The sequence below is a fragment of the Lygodium microphyllum genome, chromosome 15, assembly GCF_053477565.2.
Source record: "Lygodium microphyllum isolate KBCC chromosome 15, Lygodium_microphyllum_v1.1.10, whole genome shotgun sequence".
NCBI classification, from domain to species: domain Eukaryota; kingdom Viridiplantae; phylum Streptophyta; class Polypodiopsida; order Schizaeales; family Lygodiaceae; genus Lygodium; species Lygodium microphyllum.
The window spans coordinates 104,292,269-104,314,773 of NC_141149.1; the positions used below are offsets into that span (position 1 = coordinate 104,292,269).

Below are 22,505 nucleotides of genomic sequence, written 5' to 3' on the forward strand. Positions count from 1 at the left end.
GCCCTTGTGCAGCAGATGTAAGAAGGCCACACTACAAAGGATTGTCCAAGTCTAGCCTTATCAAGGCCAATGCCACTGATAGCCAACAGAAGGCACAAGAGCATGCCTCCAATTTGGTAGAGTTGGAAGTTGCCGCTATCACGCGTGCCAAGAAGAAGGAACCAGTTGTCTAGAAAGAGAACAACTCCCCTACCATGACTATGAAGTTCAACCTGCCAACAAAGGGACAGAGCAGTGCAGAACAGAACAGTGCAGTACAAAGCACTGCAACGCCACAGAGAGCTACAGAGACAGTCCCAGAAACAAGACCAAAGATCCAGGAGATAGATGATACAAAAGCACCTCTAGAAACAGAGAAAATGCCAATGTTGCCATTGCTAGAAGAAAAAGGAAAGATGAAAATGGGTGTAGCCCCATTCCCCAGCAGGCTCGAGAAGCCCATAGATCCTATCAAAGAATATGACTTGGTAAAAGACCTAGACACTTTTAAACCAAACTTAATGTTCTGACAATTGCTGATGCTGTCTCCCAGCTACCGAAAGAAATTCAAAAGCATCTCGACTCGAAGACGTGGATTAAGGATTGCTTCTCAACAGCGACCAAGACCAATAAGCCCCAGAGCCTGTAAAAGAAGTGGATGTAGCCAACACCTTACTAGATCCTGGAACCCCAGAGATTAGTGTATGGATAGAAGGATGCTTTATTTCAAATGAATTGATTGATGGAGGCTCATCAGTAAACATAATGACGGATGCAACAAAGAAGGACTTAGATTTTCAAGGAATTCAACCTACACAGTGGCTTATCAGATTGGCATATCAAAGCAGAATTAAACTGTTGGGCATCCTCTCATACATAAAAACAACCCTTGTAGGAAGAGACTATTGGCTAACATATTTGGTGGTCAAACCAAATTCTTATGGGACCTCATACCCTCTGCTGTTGGGAAGACCTTGGTTTTTTGAAGCAAGAGGAGCCAGGACGGGGGACTGGTTCAAAGGAACCCTAACCCTAGGCAGAGGACCCAACAAAGTGGTGTTGAAATTGTATGGATCACAAAAAGGCAATGGATCCACATCCATCAAAGTCATAAAAGACTCCTCCAATGAAGTAACAGATGGTACATCAAGAGACGAAGAGGCTATTAAACATATCTTTTTCCAAGAAAACAAAGGCACAGTCCCTAACAGTGGCCATTGTAAGCCAACTACCAAAGAAAGCCAAGTCTTTGTCCATGGGAGAATACCTCCTACCTCAACCCGAATTGACTTCTAAAATCACCTCTGACACCGAGACAAAGCCAGAAGCAGAAGCAGACACAGAGGTCGAGAATCTATTTTTCTCCTACATAGCCTCTACAGAAGCAGAGACAGAGCCTCTAGAGGAAGAGGATGAAAATGATGAGGAAGAAAATGAAGCAGGTTATGAAAGTGCAGATGAAGAAGTTCCTTTGATAGCGGATGATCTTGTTGATGTCCCTATAGCGGATGAAGAAGTTCCTTTGATAGCAGATGATCTTGTTGATGTCCCTATAGAGACCTCAGAGGTCAAAGATCTCGAGGCGTTGGATGGAATGACCATGGTTCCATTTGGGTTGACCAATGGACCACAAAGTATGCGGAATCTGCATAAGCAATGGATCAAAGGTATAAAAATTAAGTTCACCAGTGGCTCTTGTCGCCTTGACCAATCATTCTGGAGAAAAGATGATGATGATGCCCTTTGTCAATAGAAGCTAGAGCCATCAGAGCCATGGCTTATAGAAGGTCTGTGCTATGTGATATTCCTGGATGCATCCTCTAAAGATGAATCCCTAAGTCTAGAAGAAATCACCACTCACACACAAGCAAACAAAGCTCTGATAGCCTTCCAACAATCTCAACAGACAAATGAGTCATCTATCCAGAAGGAGGACACTGGTTCTAGTGGAACATCGAACAATGACACTACTCCCTTGAAAGAGTCGGACCTCTATCCAAAAGCAATCCATGGGACATTCATCTTTGCAGTCTTTATGCCATCCTGTATTTTGATCAGCTTTTGAGCCATGCACACGTATCTTTGAACCATGTCCTACTTTGGGTCCTTGAGCTTGTTGGTAACGAAGTGGAAGGTGAAAGGTAAGTGACGTTTCTGGATATTGGCGGTACTGAACATCACCTGAAAGTGGGTCCCAATATTCCAGAAGAACTAGTGGTCCTGCGAGATCTACTAAAGGAGAACTTAGACGTGTTTGCTTGGTCATATAAAGGCCTAAAGGGGATTGACCCTACAGTATACCAACATCACATTGATCTTGAGCCTAATGCCAAACCGGTGAGATAGAGATAAAGGCATATGAATCCCAATCATTCTGCTCTGATGAAGGCTGAATTATTGAAGCTTCTTGAAGCAGAGTTCATTTATCATGTGGCTAACAGTGAATGGGTTTCGCCCATTGTGGTTGTACCCAAGAAGAATGGGAAACTTCGAATATGTGTGGACTTTCGTAAGCTGAATTCAAAGACGAAGAAGGATCATTCCCCTATCCCTTTCACAAACCAATTGTTGGACACAATGGCATGCCATGAGCTCTATTCCCTCTTGGATGGATTCAGTAGATATAACCAAGTCCAAATCACTGAAGAGGACCAATCCAAAACAACCTTCACCATAGAATGAGGGACCTATGCCTATAGAATGATGTTGTTTAGGCTCTGTAATGCTCCCGCCACCTTCCAATGAGTAATGATGGCTGCCTTCTAGAATCATCTACATGATTTCATTGGGGTGTATCTCGATGACTTTTGTGTCTATAACTTAATCCGTGAGCATTGGGGACACCTAGAATAATGTTTTGACAAATGCCGAGAGTATGGGATTTCTCTCAACCCCAACAAATGTGTCTTTGGAATTCCACCTTGACGGCACCAACAAACCTCAAAGGATTTCTTGGCCATGTGGGCTACTACATAAGATTTATTGCACATTTTGCAACCAAGGTAGCCCCTCTGCACAAGCTCCTAAGGAAAGATGCAGATTTTCTTTGGACTAATGACTATGAAGAAGCCTTTAATACCCTAAAACAATGCCTTAGCCAAGCACCTATTTTACAGTCTCCTGACTGGATGGAGAAGTTCCATGTGCACATAGATGCATCAGTTGAAGGGCTAGGTGTTGTCCTATGTCAAAAGGGCCCCTCTAAATTAGATCAACCAATATATTATGCAAGCCAAAAGGTCAATGATAGAGAGCAGAACTACATAGTGATAGAGCTTGAGTGTTTAGCAATGGTGTTTGCACTAGAGAAGTTTCGACACTATCTACTATCAACACATTTCAAGTTCTACGTGGATCATGAAGCCCTATACTTCTTAATGAACAAAGCCAATGTTAAAGGATGTCTAATGAGATGGTTACTCTTATTCCAGGAGTTTGATTTTGAAGTGGTCACTAAGCTTGGCCATTTCCATGTCATATCCAATCATCTAGCACGGATCCCTCAAACTGCAGAAGAGGAACAAGATGATCCAGACCTTCCTGATGCTTCCTTGTTTCTAGTCGAAACAGTTACTCCTTGGTATGCAGACATAGCCAACCTCCTGGCAATTCAATAGTATCCTCTTGGTATCCCAAGCCATGAGAAGAAGAAGCTTATGTTAGAAGGTGCACTGTACAAGAAAGGCAAAGATGAAGTGTTGTGAAGATGTGTTGCAAGAGACAAAATTAGCATAGTATTGAAAGCATGCCATGACGAACCATGTGGTGGACACTTCATAGGAGAAGCAACAACCAGAAAGGCTCTGCTCGCAGGATATTGGTGGCCGACCCTCCATAAGGATGCATATGGCTACTGCAAGAGATGCGATGCTTGTCAGCAAATGGGGAAATCCACCAAAAAAAGTGCCATGCCATTGCAACCTATTCTTCTCCTAAAGCCATTCGAGAAGTGGGGGATTGATTTCGTGAGTCCCATTTATCTACCCACCAGACGAAAGTAGAACAGATACATCTTAGTATATACGGATTATATCACAAATTGGTGTGAAGCTAAAGCTCTAAAGCGGGATGATGGTAACTTTGTAGTCCTATTCATGTACGAGAATATTATCACCCGTTTTGGTAGTCCCCTAGAGTTGATAAGTGACAGAGGTTCATTTCCTTAACAAGATTATGGAAGAGTTGACGGAACTATATAAGATCTGCCATCGCAAGTCCACTCCCTATTACCCCAGAGCCAATGGCCAAGTTGAAGTCACCAATCACATCCTCTACTCGATCTTGACAAGGACCATTGTCGCACATCGTCGTGATTGGGACGATCGACTTATAGAGGCCCTCTGGGCGTACAGAACCTTCCATAAGGCTACTACAAGACAGACCCCTTTCCAAGTGGTGTATGGTACAGAAGCTATTTTTCCGGTTGGACTGAAATTGCCCTCTTTGGAGTGGCTATCAAAGAACGCTTGGGAGTTTATGAGTCACTGCAATGATGTCTCCTTCACTTGGAATGTTTAGACAAGATTCGGTGGATGGCTCTACAGTGCTTGGAAACCACTCAAGTACGACGTAAGGCCTATCATGATAGTTTCATCAAGCACAAGGAGTTCAAAGAGGTGATCATGTCCTGGCCTATGATTCGATATTTGGCAAGTTTTCTGGCAAGCTTCAACAATGGTGGATGGGCTCGTACAATGTACTTGTTGTCAACGTTAATGGCTCTGTTCAAATGCAAACCATTGATGCCTCTAATGATCCTTTTCTGATAAATGGCTATCGCTTGAAGAAGTACTTCCCTCCTTGGGGATCTTGACGATCACAGTCAACACACCCTTTCCCTTTTGGGCGTATGAAGCAAATGAAATATGTAAGGATCACTTTGTACATGTAAACAATTAGGCCTCTAGAAGTCAACAATAATAGGTCATTTTTGCAAAGATTATATAATCATATTTTCTCCTTCCATGAGAATCAAGTGGGTTGTGCTAAGCTTCCTTGTTCCCACCTTTGAGAAAATTGTCTCTTCAAGTTTGTTGATGTGCCTTCCTAACTATTATCCCCAGAAATGAAATTGTTGACTGATCCCAATAAATATGTGTATATGTTTGAAGATGGTATTGTCTTGTTGGATCTAGTTTGATCATCCATATCAGAGCCAATGCATTAAATGGCCCCAAAGCTAGACAATGTATTTGAAAATGTACATCTATATTTTGAGCTACCTTGAGATCTCAACTGAAATGAAAAGAAAACGTATTACAAAACACATTAGAGTCAACATTACTCATTTTTCTTAAAACAATACTTAAACTGCAAATTCCTCTTCAATCATTAACCATTTTAAAGTACTCATAAATTGTGCATCTTCCTTTCTTTTTGTGTAATGTACCTTAATTTTCTATCATTTTCTCTTGCATGTGTTATTACTTGATCAAAATTATCAAATATTTTTAGCTCCACTTTTTCCTTCAAGGCTAGATATAAGGTTGCAATAAATGAATATTTCCTTAAAAACTTAAGTGGTGCTTGACCTATAGAGGCTCTCTCATCCACTCACAATGTTTATACTCAACCATGTTTACACTCAACCCTAGTTACTTCCCATTAATGTTGACAATGATAATGATATACGTTGACACACTCTCAGCAACTAGGGGAAACCCATACAAGCACACATAGTCAAGATACTAAGGAGTGTTAGTTGGGTTAGCTAATCATGTCTGGGGTTTTGATAGACTTAATCCTTACTTGATAAGACCAACAACATCAACTAAAGGCTCAAGTGGAAAAAATATTCATATCAAACCACAAAGAAGAAACTTCCCTATGCCTTAATAGCCCTAGCCCAGTGGTAGACTACTCTTAAAGACATCTCACCTCTCTCAAGATCCTTCTCAAGCTATGAGGATATCCAACAAGTGCTACAACCCTTAACTACCAACATAGATAATCAAACTCTCCTCCAAGAGATAGTCTTAAATCATTCTATCCAAGGAGGTTCCTTCTATCATCAAATCTAATGCTCTTAGACTCAACTCAAACTCTTGATGATATCTTTCTTTTCTTATGTTTTGTAAGCATGTAAGAGTATTCTCAAGTGAAAAAACCTACAACTAGTTGGTTGATGCTAATACCCACAATATTCATCGTGTAGTCAATCCTTAAAATAAAGAATCACCACTCTCTCAATTCAAGAGACTTATCTTTCTCTTTTTTAAGAGTTGCACCAAAATAATCCTTGGACATGGCAACCACTCACTAAGTCAACTAATAAGTAGATCGAGGGGGCCTTGTCCCTTACTACCTCCCAAGGTTCTAACAAATATGGGCAATTGAGAATGGCCACTTTTGTGCTTCCACCAATGAAAAGGATCTCCATATTAGTGAAGTCTCCAAGAAGAGGTACCAACTGTCTCTTTCAAGATCACATTTGCCACATGATGTATATAGATTGTATGTGTCTCAAGAAAAGGACTAGTCATTGTATGCTTAGAAGATCCTTCCACATGAAGTCTCAAAGGCACCAAAGTTTCTTAGTACCTTAGCCTTGATCTTTATAATCAAAACAAAAAGATGCAACATATGCCATCACAATGAAAAGAAACTATCACATGTACTTTGTGGCATGAGTAATGCAACGCTTCCACTTTCAATAAGTTTCTAAAGAAGGCAAGATGAACCATCATAGGCATTAAAGAGTTTCAATATCACCCTTATTTATGATGAGTACGTTAAAACCATTTCAATATTACGTACAATACAACAACACATCTTAACATTTTTTAGGTAAAAGATAGAAATGATTGGATTGTTGTAGCAAAAGAGTGGTGGTCTAACATGCTCTCACAATAAATGTGATGGAGTATAGGTTTTGAAGTATAAGTTTTGAGGATTGAACTTACTATCCACCTTCTTGATCATTCACTGCAAATCATCGCCATATATTACCCCTAAGCTAATGGCCAAGGCTAAAATGACGAATAAATTCCTAGTTAACATGCTAACAAATACATTCTCAACCTCTCATAGTGATTGTAATAACAAATTGATGGCAGTAGTGTGGGCATATCAAATAGCTTACAAAAAAATCACAAGGCAAACTCTCTTCAAGCTTACCTATGGGGTAGAAGCAATTATACTAGTCTAATTCTTTGTTCCAAGCCTGCAAATTCCTATTCAAGATATGTTGGGAAGGCTAGGAAGTTTGGACTAACCATTTAATGAGACTAGAATGTTTCTTAGAAACATACTAATAGCCACCCATACACTGATTTTCACAAAGGCGCAAAGGAAGACCTAGTTTGACAAACATGTTAAGCAAAGGGATTTTAAGAAAGGCAACCTTGTGTTGCTTTATTCCATCAAGGGCCACAAGCAAAAAATACAAGTTAGAGGAGATTGGTAGAACTAGCAATGTGGAGTTAGAAATATCGGAGAGCAAGGGAATTGGATTCTTCAATGGAAAAGCATCACATAGATAGACCCAAATGAGGAGGAACTTGTACCAACCATCTATCTAAGTATTAGAATCACTACTAATAAGAAAGAATATAGCCTCAACGCACTGTTCCATGAAGGGGAAGATCACCAAAGTCTCACTTACAATGATTGGACAATGATAGTGAAAGGAAAGTGGAACCCAGGAGGAAGAAGCTTGGTGGTGAGAGCTATGGCGGATGGAGAGAAAGAGCCGAGAGAGATAGAGAGAGAGAAAGAGAGAGAGAGAGAGAGAGAGAGAGAGAGAGAGAGTCAAAAGTGGGAACCCCAACAACCACAATGTGTGGCCGGACCTTCCTTTATTCAAATTGTCACTAAAAGAATAAAGAATAAGTGACTGTGATGAGCGCCCGCCACCTACAATGTGCAATGGCGAGTACTGTCAGTGTAGTAATACACGGGCGGCTAGGTGGAGGCGCCTTTACCCCCAACAACCTCCCACTTAAAGGCAAATTTTCCCCATTGAGAGAGAAAAAAGAAAAGATAGTACAACATGTACAACAGGATGAGGAAAAAGATGTCATCTCATCCAATGCCCATCAATCTTTTGAGGAAGGCAAAGTGCTCGGTAGTGAGGCTTTTCGTGAGCAAGTCTACAGGATTCTGCTCAGTCGAAATCTTGACAAGGTCAATAGACCTGTCCTCAATGACCTTGCAAATGAAGTGATACCTCACCTCAATATGTTTTGTCTTCGCATGGAAGATTGAATTCTTGGCCAACTAAATGGCACTCATAGAATCCGAATGTATGTAGGCATAGCATCTTTCGTACCAAGGTCTGCAATCAAACGGCCTAACCAGATAGCCTCCTTGCAATCTTCTGTGGCTGCAATATACTCGGCCTCTGTAGTAGAAAGAGTTGTACACTTCTACATCCTGGACATCCAAGAGATAGCCCCTCCAGCATAAGTGAACACACAGCCAAAAGTGGACTTCCTACTATCTGCATGTCCTCCATAATCAGAGTCAGTGTACCCCACGACTCCTGTATCTTGGCTGCCATAGCAAGGCACATATCTGTTGTGCCCTTCAGGTACCTCATGATATCCTTTACAACATCCCAATGTTTCTTACTAGGTGTAGCCATGTAATGTGCCACAACCCCAACTGCAAAATCTATAACTGGATGGGTGGCTATCATGGCATACATAAGACTGCCCACGGCTGATGCATTGGAAATCTTGGCCATCTCAGCCCTCTGCTCATCTGTCTGCGGACAATCGACCTATGAAACCTTCACATGAGAAGGTAATGGATAGCCAATAGGCTTAACATCCTGCATGCGAAAGCGCTCAAGGACTTTATGAATATACTCCCTCTGTGAGATAGAGTAGCCCCTGAGATCTATCACGTGTAATGCGCATACCAAGTATATGAGAGGCCTGTCCCAGATCTTTTATCTCAAAGCTCTTCTTGAGCTGAGCCTTAAGAGCATCTAGCTCCTCATGAGCTATCCCTACTAAAAGCATGTCATCCACATAGAGTAAAAAAATCAGTAAAGAACCGTCACGGGCTTTCTTCTGTACAAGCACGGATCCATAGCACTGCGGCTGTAGCCTGTGACTGCATGAATGCATCAAACTTATGGTACCATTCCCTAGGTGCCTGCTTCAAACCATGTAGACTCTTCTTTAGTTTGCACACTAGGTGTTCCCTACCAGGGTCTGCAAATCCCTTAGACTGCACCATCTAAATCTCATCATGCAAGTCCCCATGTAAAAAGGTCATCTTGACATCCATCTGGTACAAGTCCAAGTCAAGCTGTGTAACCAAGGCCAAGACTAAGCATAGGATGGTCATCTTGACCATAGGAGAAAAGACTTCATCAAAGTCAATACCATGCTCCTGCTTAAAACCCTTAGCAACCAATCGAGCCTTATATGTTGGCTTGGGGTGTCCAGGGGTACTGTACACCCACTTGCATGGCAAAGTCTTCTTACCCTAAGGCAAGGAAACCAAATCCCAAGTCTGATTCTTATGCAATGATTCAAGCTCAGACTACATAGCCCTCTCCCAAGAGTGACAATCACCCCTGCGCATAGCCTCATCATAAGTGAGAGGCTCTCCTACATCTGTAACCAGTACATAATCCTTATAGGGCGCAAAATGGTCAAGAGGTCATCTATCTCTAGTAGAATGCCTCAACCCAAGCTCTGTTGCCTGACCGACATCCTCTCAAACATTACCATGTCTAGCATCTGGGCCATGAGCATCAAGTGATGCTGCATGCTGTCTAGCTTGCCATGGAGCGGGCTGAATGGGAGCAAGTGGCTCCTCCTGAAAGATAACTCTGTGTACCTCAACCACTTTCTCAGGTTGCATATGCATTTTGTCCTCATGAAAGATGACATCATGGCTATGGATCACTTTCCGCGCCTATAGATCCCATAGATGGTAACCCATCTCTCTTGCATCTCCATAGCCAATGAAAATGCATTTGACACTTTTAGAATCCAGCTTATTATGTTTATCCTTGGGCACATGGCAGAATGCCTCACATCCAAAGACATGCAAATGATCATAAGAGGGGGGCTTGCCTTCCTAGATTGCAACGTGAAAGTCAATGCCACTACTAGGCGACCTATTAATGAGATGCATTGCAGTAGTAATTGTCTCAACCCAAAAGTGTTGCGATAAGCCAGCATGGTTAGGCGTGCTATGGACCCTTTCCTGAATGGTCCTATTCATGCATTCAGCCATACCATTTTGGAGAGGGGTGTAAGGGGTGATCAACTGACGCTTAATACCCCGCTCATCACAAAACTGCTCAAAAGCACGTGATACATACTCACCCCCATTATCTGACCTTAGGCATTTTAGCCTTTTCCCAAACTGGTTCTCTGCCAATGCAAGCGAACACTGAAATGTGTCGAAGACATCAATTTTTCTATTTATGGGATAAGCCCAAACCTTACATGAGTAATCATCTATGAAAGTAACAAAGTACTTTTCCCCACCAAGTGACTGACAGGGCATGGGCCCACATACATCTGAGTGCACAAGAGCTAAGGGCTCACCCATGTGTTTCTTACCATAATTTTTATGCATATTTAATTTCTAGTCTGCTTGCCATACAAACAATGATCACAAGAATCAAAATGCAAAGAGTCAAAAGGAGGAAAAATCCTGCAAGGCACAGAGCATTTTCATTCCTTTAAGAGACATATGCCCCAAACGAGCATGCCAAAGGGATACATGGAAAATAGAAACCACAGACAAAATATGAACAATGTAGCTCCAGATACAAGTAAGGGATAGAGGCTACCAGACTTGGCACCTCTTGCAAGCACAAGCCTCCCATGAGTAATCTTCCATGCAGAGTCTCCAAAAGACACAAAATACCCTGCATCATCAAGCTCTCCAGCTGACATAAGGTTGCGAGTCAATGCAAGTACATGGCGTACATCAAGCAAAATAAAAGAACTGCTAGAAGGAAATTGCAGCCTAACATCTCCAATGCCCACAATGTCAAGAGACCTATCATCACCAAGACGCACAAAACCAGACATGGTACGATAGGTATGAAACCAATCTCTATAGGGTGTCACATGAAAGGACTCACCCAAATCCAAGAGCCAGCACTGCCCATACATAGAATGTATCTCAGAAGTCTATAAGGCATCGCATGAAGAAGTTGCAAGTATGTAATCATCATCTGAATCAATGGCCTGCATGACATTAACCTCTTCTATCTTCACACTGGACTTTGCAGGTACAATACTGCGCTCAAAAGACTTTTCTTGCAAAAAAAAATTTCCCTTTTCCTTGCGCTTATCATCATGCATTTTATGGCACTGCGGCCTAATATGTCCTGCTTTCCCACAATAAGGACAGGTAAGGTCAGACTTCCATCCATGGGACTTACTGCGACCACGTGACTTGGACCTGGACTTCTGAGAGTCCCTGCCCTTATGATCATTATCATACTTGCCATGTCTGCCACCTGTAATGGTCAATGTATGTGAAGAGCGGGAAGCATCATTGTTTCTCCTGTTGATTTCTCAGTCAATAAAGCACTCTCAACATCTTTGATTTTCATCCCATCAAGCTTTTTCATGCATATGGTAGTACGGAAGACATCCCATGATTCAGGCAAGGTGCCAAGCAGAAACAACGAGTGCAAGTTGTCTTTGAACTCGATACCCTGTGACAACAGACTCTTCATGATAGCATGAAACTGACTAAAATGAGATGAAAGGGAGGTCCCTTCCTTCATGCGAAGGTCCATTAACTGCTTCAGCCAATACATCTGTGACGCAGGACTCTGCTGTGCATAGAGCTCCTGAATCTTCTCCCATAAATCCCATGCACTCTGATTCTCATCTTCAACAACATTATGATGGACTTCTTCTGAGAGTGACAAAATAATGGTAGACTTGCATAGCTCATCAACTTCCATCCAAACATCATCATCCATATCCTCAGGTTTGACACCCTTGAAATGCAAGGGTTTAATCTGCAAATTCTGCACTAAAACCTGTCATATTTGGGACTTCCAATACCCATAGTTGGTACCATCCAACTTGGCAACGTTAAAGAGAGCTGTATCTTTTAGATGACCAGTATTAATGTCCCAAATCAATGCAAAAAAGCAAAATTGTAGGTTGTTGTAATTAGTAGAAAATGCACTAAAACCACTGCTAAAATTGGTTGAAAGAGTGGATTTCACCAAGAGAAGCACCTGTCCACCAAATATGAACAAGATAACATCAAATAGTAAGCATTACCCTCATATGAGTGCTCAAAACTTTAGTAGATTTCAGCTTGCTGTAATAAATGACAGCAATATGTAAAACTATCCCAAAATGAAGCAATCACTGATACATATGTCACTGCAACTGCCAGGTAGCAAGATACATCCAACAGTGAGTGTCCAGGGGCAAGAAGATACCAAGAACTGTCAAACCAATAACCTATCAGGCAAGAGACATCTCGTAGGTCTAGAAGTCATGCATGTAATGGGTCTCGGGGTAAGAGAGGAGACCAAGCACAAGCACAATTGATAGAGCAAGGAGCTCAATGCATAACCATCCAAGATGCATACAAAACTGACAAACATGTGACATAAATAGGTGCCTGCCCCAAGAGGCGTATCAAATCAGCCCACTACAGACTAACTGCAGACATAAAGCTCTCAAGAGAGCAAATGCATATAACTGTCCCACAAGCTCAAGCTCAAGTGTAAATAAGACTCTTTGTGCATCCAAATACACCAAGAGGCTCCCACTGGAAGTGAAGCCAGATGCAAAGAGAGCAAGCAACGCTCTAATACATTGAATACATAGAATCAAACATGCCAAATCCTAGTAGGATACATCCGGAGCATAAATCCCAAGCTATCTCAGACCCATAAAGCATAAGCTTGAAAGCATTCAAAGAGCATGTAATTGACAACCAAGTGTAATGGCCAGTAGGTTCAAAATGCTCAAATACATCTGAAGACGAAGCTCCAAGTAACCGTCAAGCATGGGCAAACCAGGCATCCATATCTGACCAAAGCATAAATGCAAGAAGCCTAAATGTCAAGCAGATAGGCATAGACTAGTCCAAAGCATGCCAACTGAAGCCAAATGCCAGTGAAGAACGACCAAGTCAGAGCCTAATCCAAGCTCAAAAGCATTCCGGAACCAAGAAAAAGCATTTGACAACCTCCAAATACATCGATATGATCATTCAAACCTCCAGTAAGCACCCCATATCCATGAACCAATGCATACACCAAGTAAATGAGCTTCAGCCCACTGTATTATAGCAAGCAATTTACTATTAAATGAAGCTCAAACGGTGCTCAAATCTGCTCCAAATCAGTCCGAAAGTATAGACATAGCATCCCATAACATCCAGGCATCACCGAGCATCAATAGGCATCAAATAGGCAATGCCAAGAAGCATCAAACAGTAAATGTCAAGTGCTGCCCTGTTTTGACAGTCCTAGGACTGTGTATATAGCAAGTGCTGAAGGGGGAAGCACTCGAATCGATCACCGGGAGCCAAGCACTAATGCCGAGGAGTCAAACAATGATCTGGAAGGTTGCCAAGAGTGTCGAGAAGCCGAGGAAGAGTAGGGAAATGCCAAGAGCATGTCAGCCCAGCACCCTAAAAATGCACAGAAAATTGTGTTGGCTATTCTTGGGGACTGGGGGTCCTTCAACAGGCCTCAGGGGCACTTGGCAATGTCGAGGGGGCTCCAATGCAGCTCGGGAAGAAGTCGATGAAGGTCCGAAAGCTCGGGGAGGAGGCGAGAGATCAAAACATACCTGCAAATGAAAGTGCCATGGTTGCCATTGAAGCTTGGGTTGAAGCTCTTCAAATCCAGGCTCAAGAGAATGTCGGGCAAGCTCCAATGTCTTTACTCTAATACCAATTGAAAGGAAAGTGGAACCGAGGAGGAAGAAGCTTGGCGGTGAGAGCTATGGCGGATGGAGAGCAAGAGCCAAGAGAGATCAAAAGTGGGAACTCCAGCAACCACAATGTGTGGCCGGGTCTTCCTTTATTCAAATTGTCACTAAAAGAATAAAGAATAAGTGACTGTGATGGGCGGCCGCCACCTGCAGTGTGCAGTGGCAGGTACTATCAGTGTAGTAATACATGGGCGGCTATAGACGGAGGCGCCTTTACCCCCAACAGATAGGGCAATCATAAATGATCCCAAAAATGACTAAGATCAACCCATATGGAAGTAATTCATATACCTTACTAGGGAAATGTTAGGTTGTGGTAACCATTATGACTAAGAGCCTCCCCATCAATTTTTTATGTACTTCCAAATGCATAGGGAGTTAGGAAAGAAATGCTATTGGGTAGAACATTCAAATGACAAGCACAATGTAATGTCAATTATAATGCCTAATGTATCCATTTGGCCCTCACCAATGTAAGAATAATCATGGCTTTCAACAAGGGCAAACTAAGTTCCACAAAGCTAGTGATTTCCTCTCGACCTACGACACCTCTTGCTCTGTCAAACACACAAAGCGTAAGCAAACAAACAAGATCCAATAAGTAAAGTGGCGAAAAAAAAACCAACAAGAAACAATGGATTCCCAATGTCAAATCCAAAAAAATAGAATCTCACTCTTCTATAAAACACCCAACCAGACCCAATTATCATAAATCAACACACCCAGAATACGAAATTACAATAGAGGGGCTAGTATTTGGCCACTATGGTTCCAAAGACCTTTTTTTGTGCTCAAGGGTAATGTGCAAGTAATAAATGGATCTAGCTACCACAATAGCATTAGTTAATGAAACACATAGAACTATGACATCAACAATAGTTGTGATAGATCAAATATCATTGGCATTGCCCAAACAATCAACTGCCAAAAAAATAAACAAATTGTGAATCTACCATTATTCTCAATCATGTGCTTCCCAATGATAGGATCAAGCTAGATGCACTCCTAGACTCAACACTAGTTCCAAGAACCTTAAAGTCAGATCCTAAGAAGCTGCCCACATAATCATCAACAAAGCTAGAGAAGACTCATAAGCCACATTCACCCCTAGCTACAACAACTCAAGGATGGAGGAACAAGAGATGGGATCCAAAGACACCAAAGAGTGCAAATTTATCGATAGACTCCATCAAGACCAAAGCAAAGAAATCTAAAGAGCCGATTTTGAGTGCTAGTACCTCCAAGTCCCCACCTACAATTGGCTCTCACAATCACCACCCATCTAAGGAGCAACTACGCAACTAGAACTAGTGACAACACCTTGATGACCACAACCAATCCTAAAGAGCCAGTAATCACATCTTGAGTAAATCATCTCCTGAGGTTAAGTAATAGTATCCTCTAGGTACATTGCACTAATCCTACATCACCTCCAAGATTATGCCCATCTAATCATAGATCATCAATAGTAGCATAATTTCAATAATTATTTACTAAATGTTTTAAAGAGATTCCACAATGAAGCATTCTTAGTAGAAAGGAACAATGAAAGTACAATTGAAAAGAAGTGCACAATGTATATCATAGAATGAGTAGTGCCTCTAAGACATTTTTCACTTTGCATTAGGCATAGCATTTTCCTTTGTTATAATATTTGAATCAAAGCATGCTTTCATAAATACCTTCATATGATTTGGAGGAATTGGGAGTGAAGTCACATCTATGGGTTGTTGTTATCTTGATCTTTAGACATTTTTCTCTTAACGAGTGGCTTTGCATCAAAGAGGCAAGCAAATGAGTACTCAAGCACTCGATATACTTTAATGATTTAGGACCTTCTTCTAACATAAAAAGAGGAAGTTTAGTATATGTTTTACTATATAAAGATATAGTAAATGGATGTGCATACTATTCTAGCTAGATTTATTGTATGAAAATATAGTAAATGGAATTGGGAATGAAGTCACATCTATGGGTTGTTGTTGTCTTGATCTTCTTAGATAGTTGTCTCACAACAAGTGGCTTTGCATCAAAGAGGCAAGAAAATGAGTACTCAAGCACTCAAGATACTTTAATGATTTAGGATCTTCTTTTAACATAAAGAGAGAAATTTTATTATATGTTTTATTGTATTAAAATATAGCAAATATAGAAAATGGAAGTGTACACTATTCCAACTAGCTTTTACTTGCCAAAGCCCATACTTCACAAAACCTCTTTTTTTTTCACCTTGCAATGCTAGCCCCTGAAAATTAATCATTGATCCTTTGCAAGGGGGCTAAGGGATGTTTTTCTTGTCCTCGTAAGCTAGGGCAGCCAAATCTAGAGATCACTTGCTCCCAAAGAGACTTTGTTATTGTCCTAGTGTCTTTTTTTTTAGTTACTCTTACCTCGGCCCATTTTGTGAGATAACCAATTGCTACAATTATGTCAAATTGATGGGATCGATGAAGTCAATCCCCCATTTCTCAAATGGTTGGCAGGCTATTATCGATGTTAGCTCTATCATGTCTTTCCAAATAGGTATTTTTGTATATTGATAGTCATTACAATGTTTAACAAACCCTACTACATCTTGGAAAAGCATAGGCCACCACAAGTGAGACTATTTCCAAATAGGTACTTTTGTATGTTGACAGTCATTTCAATGTTTAACGACGTCTACTACATCTCAAAAAATCATAAGCCACCACAAGTGAGACTAAAACATTGTTCTTGCAATGATGTCTCCATTGAAGTGTCCATCCACATTTCCCCCATGTGCTTCTATGAGCACATCATGCATTTCATACTTGTAGGTATGACTTCTTACTAAACCATTGTGTCCCAATTGATATAGCTAACCAACAATCAATTGGTAGCCTTTGACTTTGATAATGAGTCATCTAAGTTGAGCTCTTTTGATTAGATAGTCTAGCTCTTTTGATTAGATGGTTAGGAATTCCTTTTTCAAGGATTTAAACTATGTTGTATGCCCAATGTGGTGTGAGGTCTGCCTTATAAATTTCTTCTTCACTAGAGTTTTTGAACATATAGGCATTTGGAAATTTGTCCATGTTATCCGTTTCTATGTGGTACCCATGGTTATTCAAGACATATGATGTGCCGCATAATGTTATTTGCCTTTACATACCAACACTGAAAAATCAAAGTCTAGCAAGAGTAGCAGCCATTTGGTAATGTGTCTTGCCGTGCATGGTTTATTGAAAAGACAAAGCAATGCCTAGTGATCCACAAAGAATGTGAATGGTGTTGCTAAAAGATAATGATGAAATTTCTTAACCGCAAATGCCATTGCCAAACCCTCCCTATATGTAGTGGAATAATTCACCTATGTATCAGTGAGCTGCTTCCTTGCAAAACTCATTGGAAAATCCATGTTATGTGCATAGCACCACTCTAATGAGAGACCATATTGTCTACATCTTTTAAAGATGATGCAAAGCTTCTCTAAGTGCTCCTCCCAATTGGTGCGAACAAAAAGTTCATCCACAAAGACTTCCAACCATTTTCTTAGTATTTCTTTGAAAATTTCTTAGTATTTCTTTGAAAATTTCATATATGAGGTGTTAGAAGGTAGTAGGAGTATTAGTTAAGCTAAAAGGTATGACTATGTAGGCAAACACTTCCCATTCAATAGTGAATCCCATCTTATGCTTATCGTTTGAATGAACCTATACTTGGTTATATCTTGAGAATCCATGTAGAAAGTTGTATACTTTCTTCCTTGCCACTCTCTCAAGCATATGCTTAGTGTAAAGAATAGTTGTCTCTCATGGTAGTGGCATTGACCTTTTTATAGTTCATACACACTCAAATTTTCCATGTTTCTTGAGTATGATACTATTGGAGATACCCAATTTGTGTGCTTAGTCTCATAAATGAATCTTGCAAGAGTTTATCAATTTCTTCCGTAATAGCATGAACGTACTCAAGGTTCATGGCATATGGCCTTTGTTTTATTGGTGTAGCATTCGAGACCATAGGGATGTTATGTGTAGCAATAATAGGGTCTACTCCTTTTAATTGTTCCATAGACCAACAAAGAAATCCGTCACGAGGTTGTTAAGGTTAGTTTTCTCCTATATAGTTAGGTCATTGGCTATGAACACACATCAGGTCTTTCCCACTTTGCTAGCCATGTTGACTTCCTTGACTTTGGTTGGTCCTCCAATGGGTTCATTGATCTATCCCTATCACTTACTAACTAATACAACTACGATTCGATGTCCCTTCTTGAACTTTGTGAACCGTTTGCAGAGATCTTGGGGTTTCTTTTGTCATTCAACCTCTGAATGCTTAGATTGTTTCTTCTGAACCTCCTATAACCTCGTGTGTCACAAGTGGATTGGGAGGTCCCCCTTGGCGTGTTGATTTTGCATGGTGAATTGGTGGACATCTCTCCCTCCCTTCTCGAGAATGATTATGAACTGGTGGTGATGATGATGCTTGTAGCATTCCAAAGTGTGTGTAGTGACACTATCTCATCACCGAGTTGATGAGGATGAGAAGAAAGTGATTGAGAAGGCAACATTTTATTATTATTGTTTTCTTAATCTATGTGATCTTCTTATTACTCACCTTAGTCGTCTAGTCCTTGTTCATATGCATACATTCTTGACATTGGATTAGATCTTGGTATCTTATAAATATGTATCCTTATACTTGTTATAAAGGGCATTTCACCATGGACATTACATTGAGCCATGGTGGTAGAGTTGAGTTGAGTTGTTGAATCAATAAAAGTACTTCTCAAGTGTCCCATCATTAAGCTCTCATTGATGCAACAAGGGGGATTTCTTGTATTGTTATTAGGATTACATTTTTTTTCTATTTTATGCTTCTAGTTATTTTGAACATAGTGAATTTTCTAAAATTCTATCGACTTGAATGTTCTCATACTTTGCCCTTTCCACATTCATGTGTAGTGGGTAATACATGTCACATACATAGAATTTCTTAAATATTATGTTTTTGCTACATCATAAGCTACTCCATGTTCACTTATATGGATACGCAATACTTTAAGGTGAAATTTTTATGGTTATAAGAAGTAGACTACCCTACACATAAGGAAGCACACTCATGCTATTTTGCCCTTGAATAAGCATATAGACAAGCACATAAGGGTACATATAGACTAAAAATTCTATCATGCATTGAACTTTATGATTTCTTAGACTAAAAGTTCTATCAAACCTCTTATGGTTTCTTGGACTAACCTCTATGCTCATTAGTTAAATTGTTGTGAGAAATTCTACCATAGGTCAACAAATTGTCATATTATGACTTCGTCCTACTTTATACCTTAGATGTTTAAAAAAACCTATCATTGGCCTTGCTTAAGTATGCTATAGATTGTATATTAAGATTCTATGTCAAAATCATTTATTGTAACTCATGTCTCTTTGACTTCTAGCACTCACTGCCTATGGTGTTACAATATTGGGGATATCTTCACAAATTGATGTTTATGGTTGGCTTGCAAGTGCTAGGGACATCTCATTCTTAAATCATTCACCTTTTAAGCACAAATGGGATAAACACTTGTAGATGGTTTAATCTAGGATGAAAATCTTGTTATGTGCATTTCCTTTTGTTTTAGTTAGTAGAACTTAGTACTTTGTAAAATTTACTCTTATTGTAGTGAGAATGACTTTAAGGTTTTGGTATTAAAGATGATCCATTGTCCCATAGATTTCTTTTATAAATTTTGTTGCTTGACCATTGTACCCCCATTGATCTTCTTGGTATATTTTGCTAATTTTTTAAACAAATATTGTGCAAATAGCTACTTCTATATTGCCTTAGAATACACTTTTTAGGTATCATGTACTTTTGTTATTACCTTGTGGGTCACGCACACAATGAAGTCAACACACTTGAACTATGCCTTTTTGATAAAGGCTAGGTTATTGAATTATGCCTATTTTCTTTTAGAAATAGGCTTTTCCAAATATTTTAATTTGAACATGATTGTTTTATAGCTAAATTCTAAACATAAAATGTATTGGATTAAGTACACACTTTAAAGGATACTATGGAACAACCCCTTAACTTAGTGAATGAGATTCTACCCAATTTTTCTGCGATGCCTATTTGAAGATTATGAGTTACACATGAAAATATAAATCAAGTAGATGGAGTTAATATCTTTGAATGTAGTAAGACATTATTCTTGTGGCTACACTTTGTTTCCTTATTACATGGACATGCATGTGCATGTATTTTCACACACATATCCCCTTCCCAATGCATGGGTATGCACAACGTGTGCGCACGCGCACACGCACACACACACACAAGGGGAGAGAGAGAGAGAGAGAGAGAGAGAGAGAGAGAGAGAGAGAGAGAGAGAGAGAGAGAGAGAGAGAGAGAGAGAGAGAGAGAGAGAGAGAGGGAGGGAGGGAGGGAGGGAGGGAGGGAGAGGGAGAGAGGGAGAGGGAGAGGGAGAGGGGGTGGGGGCGGGGGAGAGAGAGACAGAGACACAAAGAGAGAGAGAGAGAGAGAGAGAGAGAGAGAGAGAGAGAGAGAGAGAGAGAGAGAGAGAGAGAGAGAGAGAGAGTGTGTGTGTGTGTGTGTGTGTGTGTGTGTGTGTCCCAATTGAACAATATCATACAATTCTTGGGAATAAGAGGGCATAAAATCCCATATAGAACCTCCACTTATATGATTCATATGTAGTGCCCTACTTAGATAATTTGAGGTTCAAATAGATCCTTCTGTACCGCTTCATATGATATTTTGATAAATCCTTACGAGGATTGTTTCATTTTCCAAATGACAAGACCACTATCAATAAAAACTTTATAGACTTCTAACATTAAAGAACCCCCTTTTGCTAAATTGACATGCAACTTGATACCTTGAGAATGAGCCTTCAAGCTATAAAGAAAGGATGTTCAATAACTTTAAGCTTGCACTTCGGGCTCAACCATCAAACTATGCTTTATACATAAGAACATACGCTTGACTCTATCGTGACTCTTATAATGTAAGTACATGCCCACATGCATCTATATTAGAGTGCATGGACATATGCATTAAGTACATGCTCATATGCATCTATGTTAAAGTGCATGTGTGCATACACATGTGTAAGTGCGTATTCATGTACACATACACATAGAGTTTATGAGAGAACATACCACTAGTCATTCACTTCTTCTTTTTCTTGTCAGCAGGATCTAGGAGGCCCAACTTAAAGCGCACATTTAGCTCATGTATTTTCTCCCTCATTTGGAAATCCTCATCTATCATCTATTGAATAAATAAAATGGCATCAATTGGCAAGATTTCCTCAAAACTTAAGGTAGAGAGGATATTGCATTTCCAATTGTACACTTATGAGGGCAATCTATTTGTTTATGCTTCATAGTTGTCAAGTTTGAGGGACATTAATGGCAAGTAATGGGGGTGGCAATGCATATATCAATGTAGAATCTATGTAGTATATGCTAGGAATGGTAGCAAAAAACTAAGATCATAGTGTGATATGTTGAGGATATGGATGGCTGGTTTGTGATGGTTTAAGAAGCTACACTTACTTGCTGGCACTCTTGAACATCTCTCCAAGCTTGAGTTGCATGAGAACAATGCTCAACCCTGCAAATTTGTGAAAGGTGATTCACTTTCTTGTGAGTCCTTTTGCATTACCTTTTATTTCGAAGAGGATATTCCGAATAGCTTCTTAGAGGAGACCACACATGGGATAGCTCTCAAAATCCTTGGGAGGAAAAGCAACCTAAAATCTGAGAGTCTCATGCATGTAGATTTGGCCTTTCTTCTAAGAGTGTGATGGATGGTTTGTCAAATGCAAGGGATAAAATGAAGAAAGTACAGTGCTAAGCATACTATAACTGGAGAAAAAATAGTGCTAAGCATACTAGAAGAGAGAAAGAAACTAAAGGGTTCAATCGTTACCCATTAGGCTCTGTAGGCGACCGATACCCACACCTATGTTCCACCCATAGGGTGCTGGATTCATTTCCACCCTCCTGAGAACTTTTCCTGGCCAAGGGCAAGACTGAGGGCAATAAGATAATTCTTTTGAGAGAGAGAGAGAGAGAGAGAGAGAGAGAGAGAGAGATACTTCACTCCAAGGACTGAAGCTTTGAGGCCAAGGGAAGAGGTTTTGACAATATCTCTGGCCTGCAGCCTCCACCATTTTATCATAATCTCTGTTAGCACGCTCTCTCTCTCTCTCTCTCTCTCTCTCTCTCTCTCTCTCTCTCTCTCTCTCTCTCTCTCTGGGCGTCGATATGTATCTCGGCCTTAGACGATAACTATTATTTATCAATGATATCCAACCGACCAACCTACTTGCACGTTGAAGGGAGCGAGGCTATCTGTGTCCGTATAGAAGGCAGGTGCTTTCTTAGCCTTGCCCTTCTTAGGAGCCATTCTCTCTCTCTCTCTCTCTCTCTCTCTCTCTCTCTCTCTCTCTCTCTCTCTGCGTGCGTGCGTGCGCGCCTGTCTGTGCGTGTCTGTCTGCTGGCGAAGGAAGCGAAAAGTCGCGCACTGTGATTTCCACGTAGCCAGGTATAAGATGCATCGAGTGATTACGCATCCGCCCATTTGGAGGCACAAAGGACGGGCGCCGTGATGAACAAATCGACCATATCCCAC

General features: G+C 40.5%; 1 protein-coding gene across 1 annotated transcript; it reads right to left on the reverse strand.

Moving 5' to 3' along the window:
- Window positions 1-21,035: 21,035 nt before the first annotated feature.
- On the reverse strand, window positions 21,036-22,280 carry LOC148024853 (uncharacterized). The gene is made up of 5 exons (XM_087693622.1): window positions 22,200-22,280; window positions 21,970-22,028; window positions 21,801-21,887; window positions 21,425-21,482; window positions 21,036-21,137 (listed from the first exon to the last, which is right to left on the reverse strand). The coding sequence occupies exons 1-5, from the start codon at window positions 22,278-22,280 to the stop codon at window positions 21,036-21,038; spliced, it is 387 nt and encodes a 128-aa protein (XP_087549748.1).
- Between the last annotated feature and the right edge of the window lie 225 nt (window positions 22,281-22,505).

What these genes read in the sequence shown, in the direction of transcription:
- LOC148024853 (XM_087693622.1), bottom strand. Translation starts at nt 22,280, where the DNA reads ATGGCTCCTAAGAAGGGCAAGGCTAAGAAAGCACCTGCCTTCTATACG. An exon ending in GCTTCAGTCCTTGGAGTGAA is followed by an intron (nt 21,888 to 21,969) that starts GTATCTCTCTCT and finishes GCCCTTGGCCAG; the next exon opens with GAAAAGTTCTCAGGAGGGTG. An exon ending in ATGTTCAAGAGTGCCAGCAA is followed by an intron (nt 21,138 to 21,424) that starts GTAAGTGTAGCT and finishes TTTATTCAATAG; the next exon opens with ATGATAGATGAGGATTTCCA.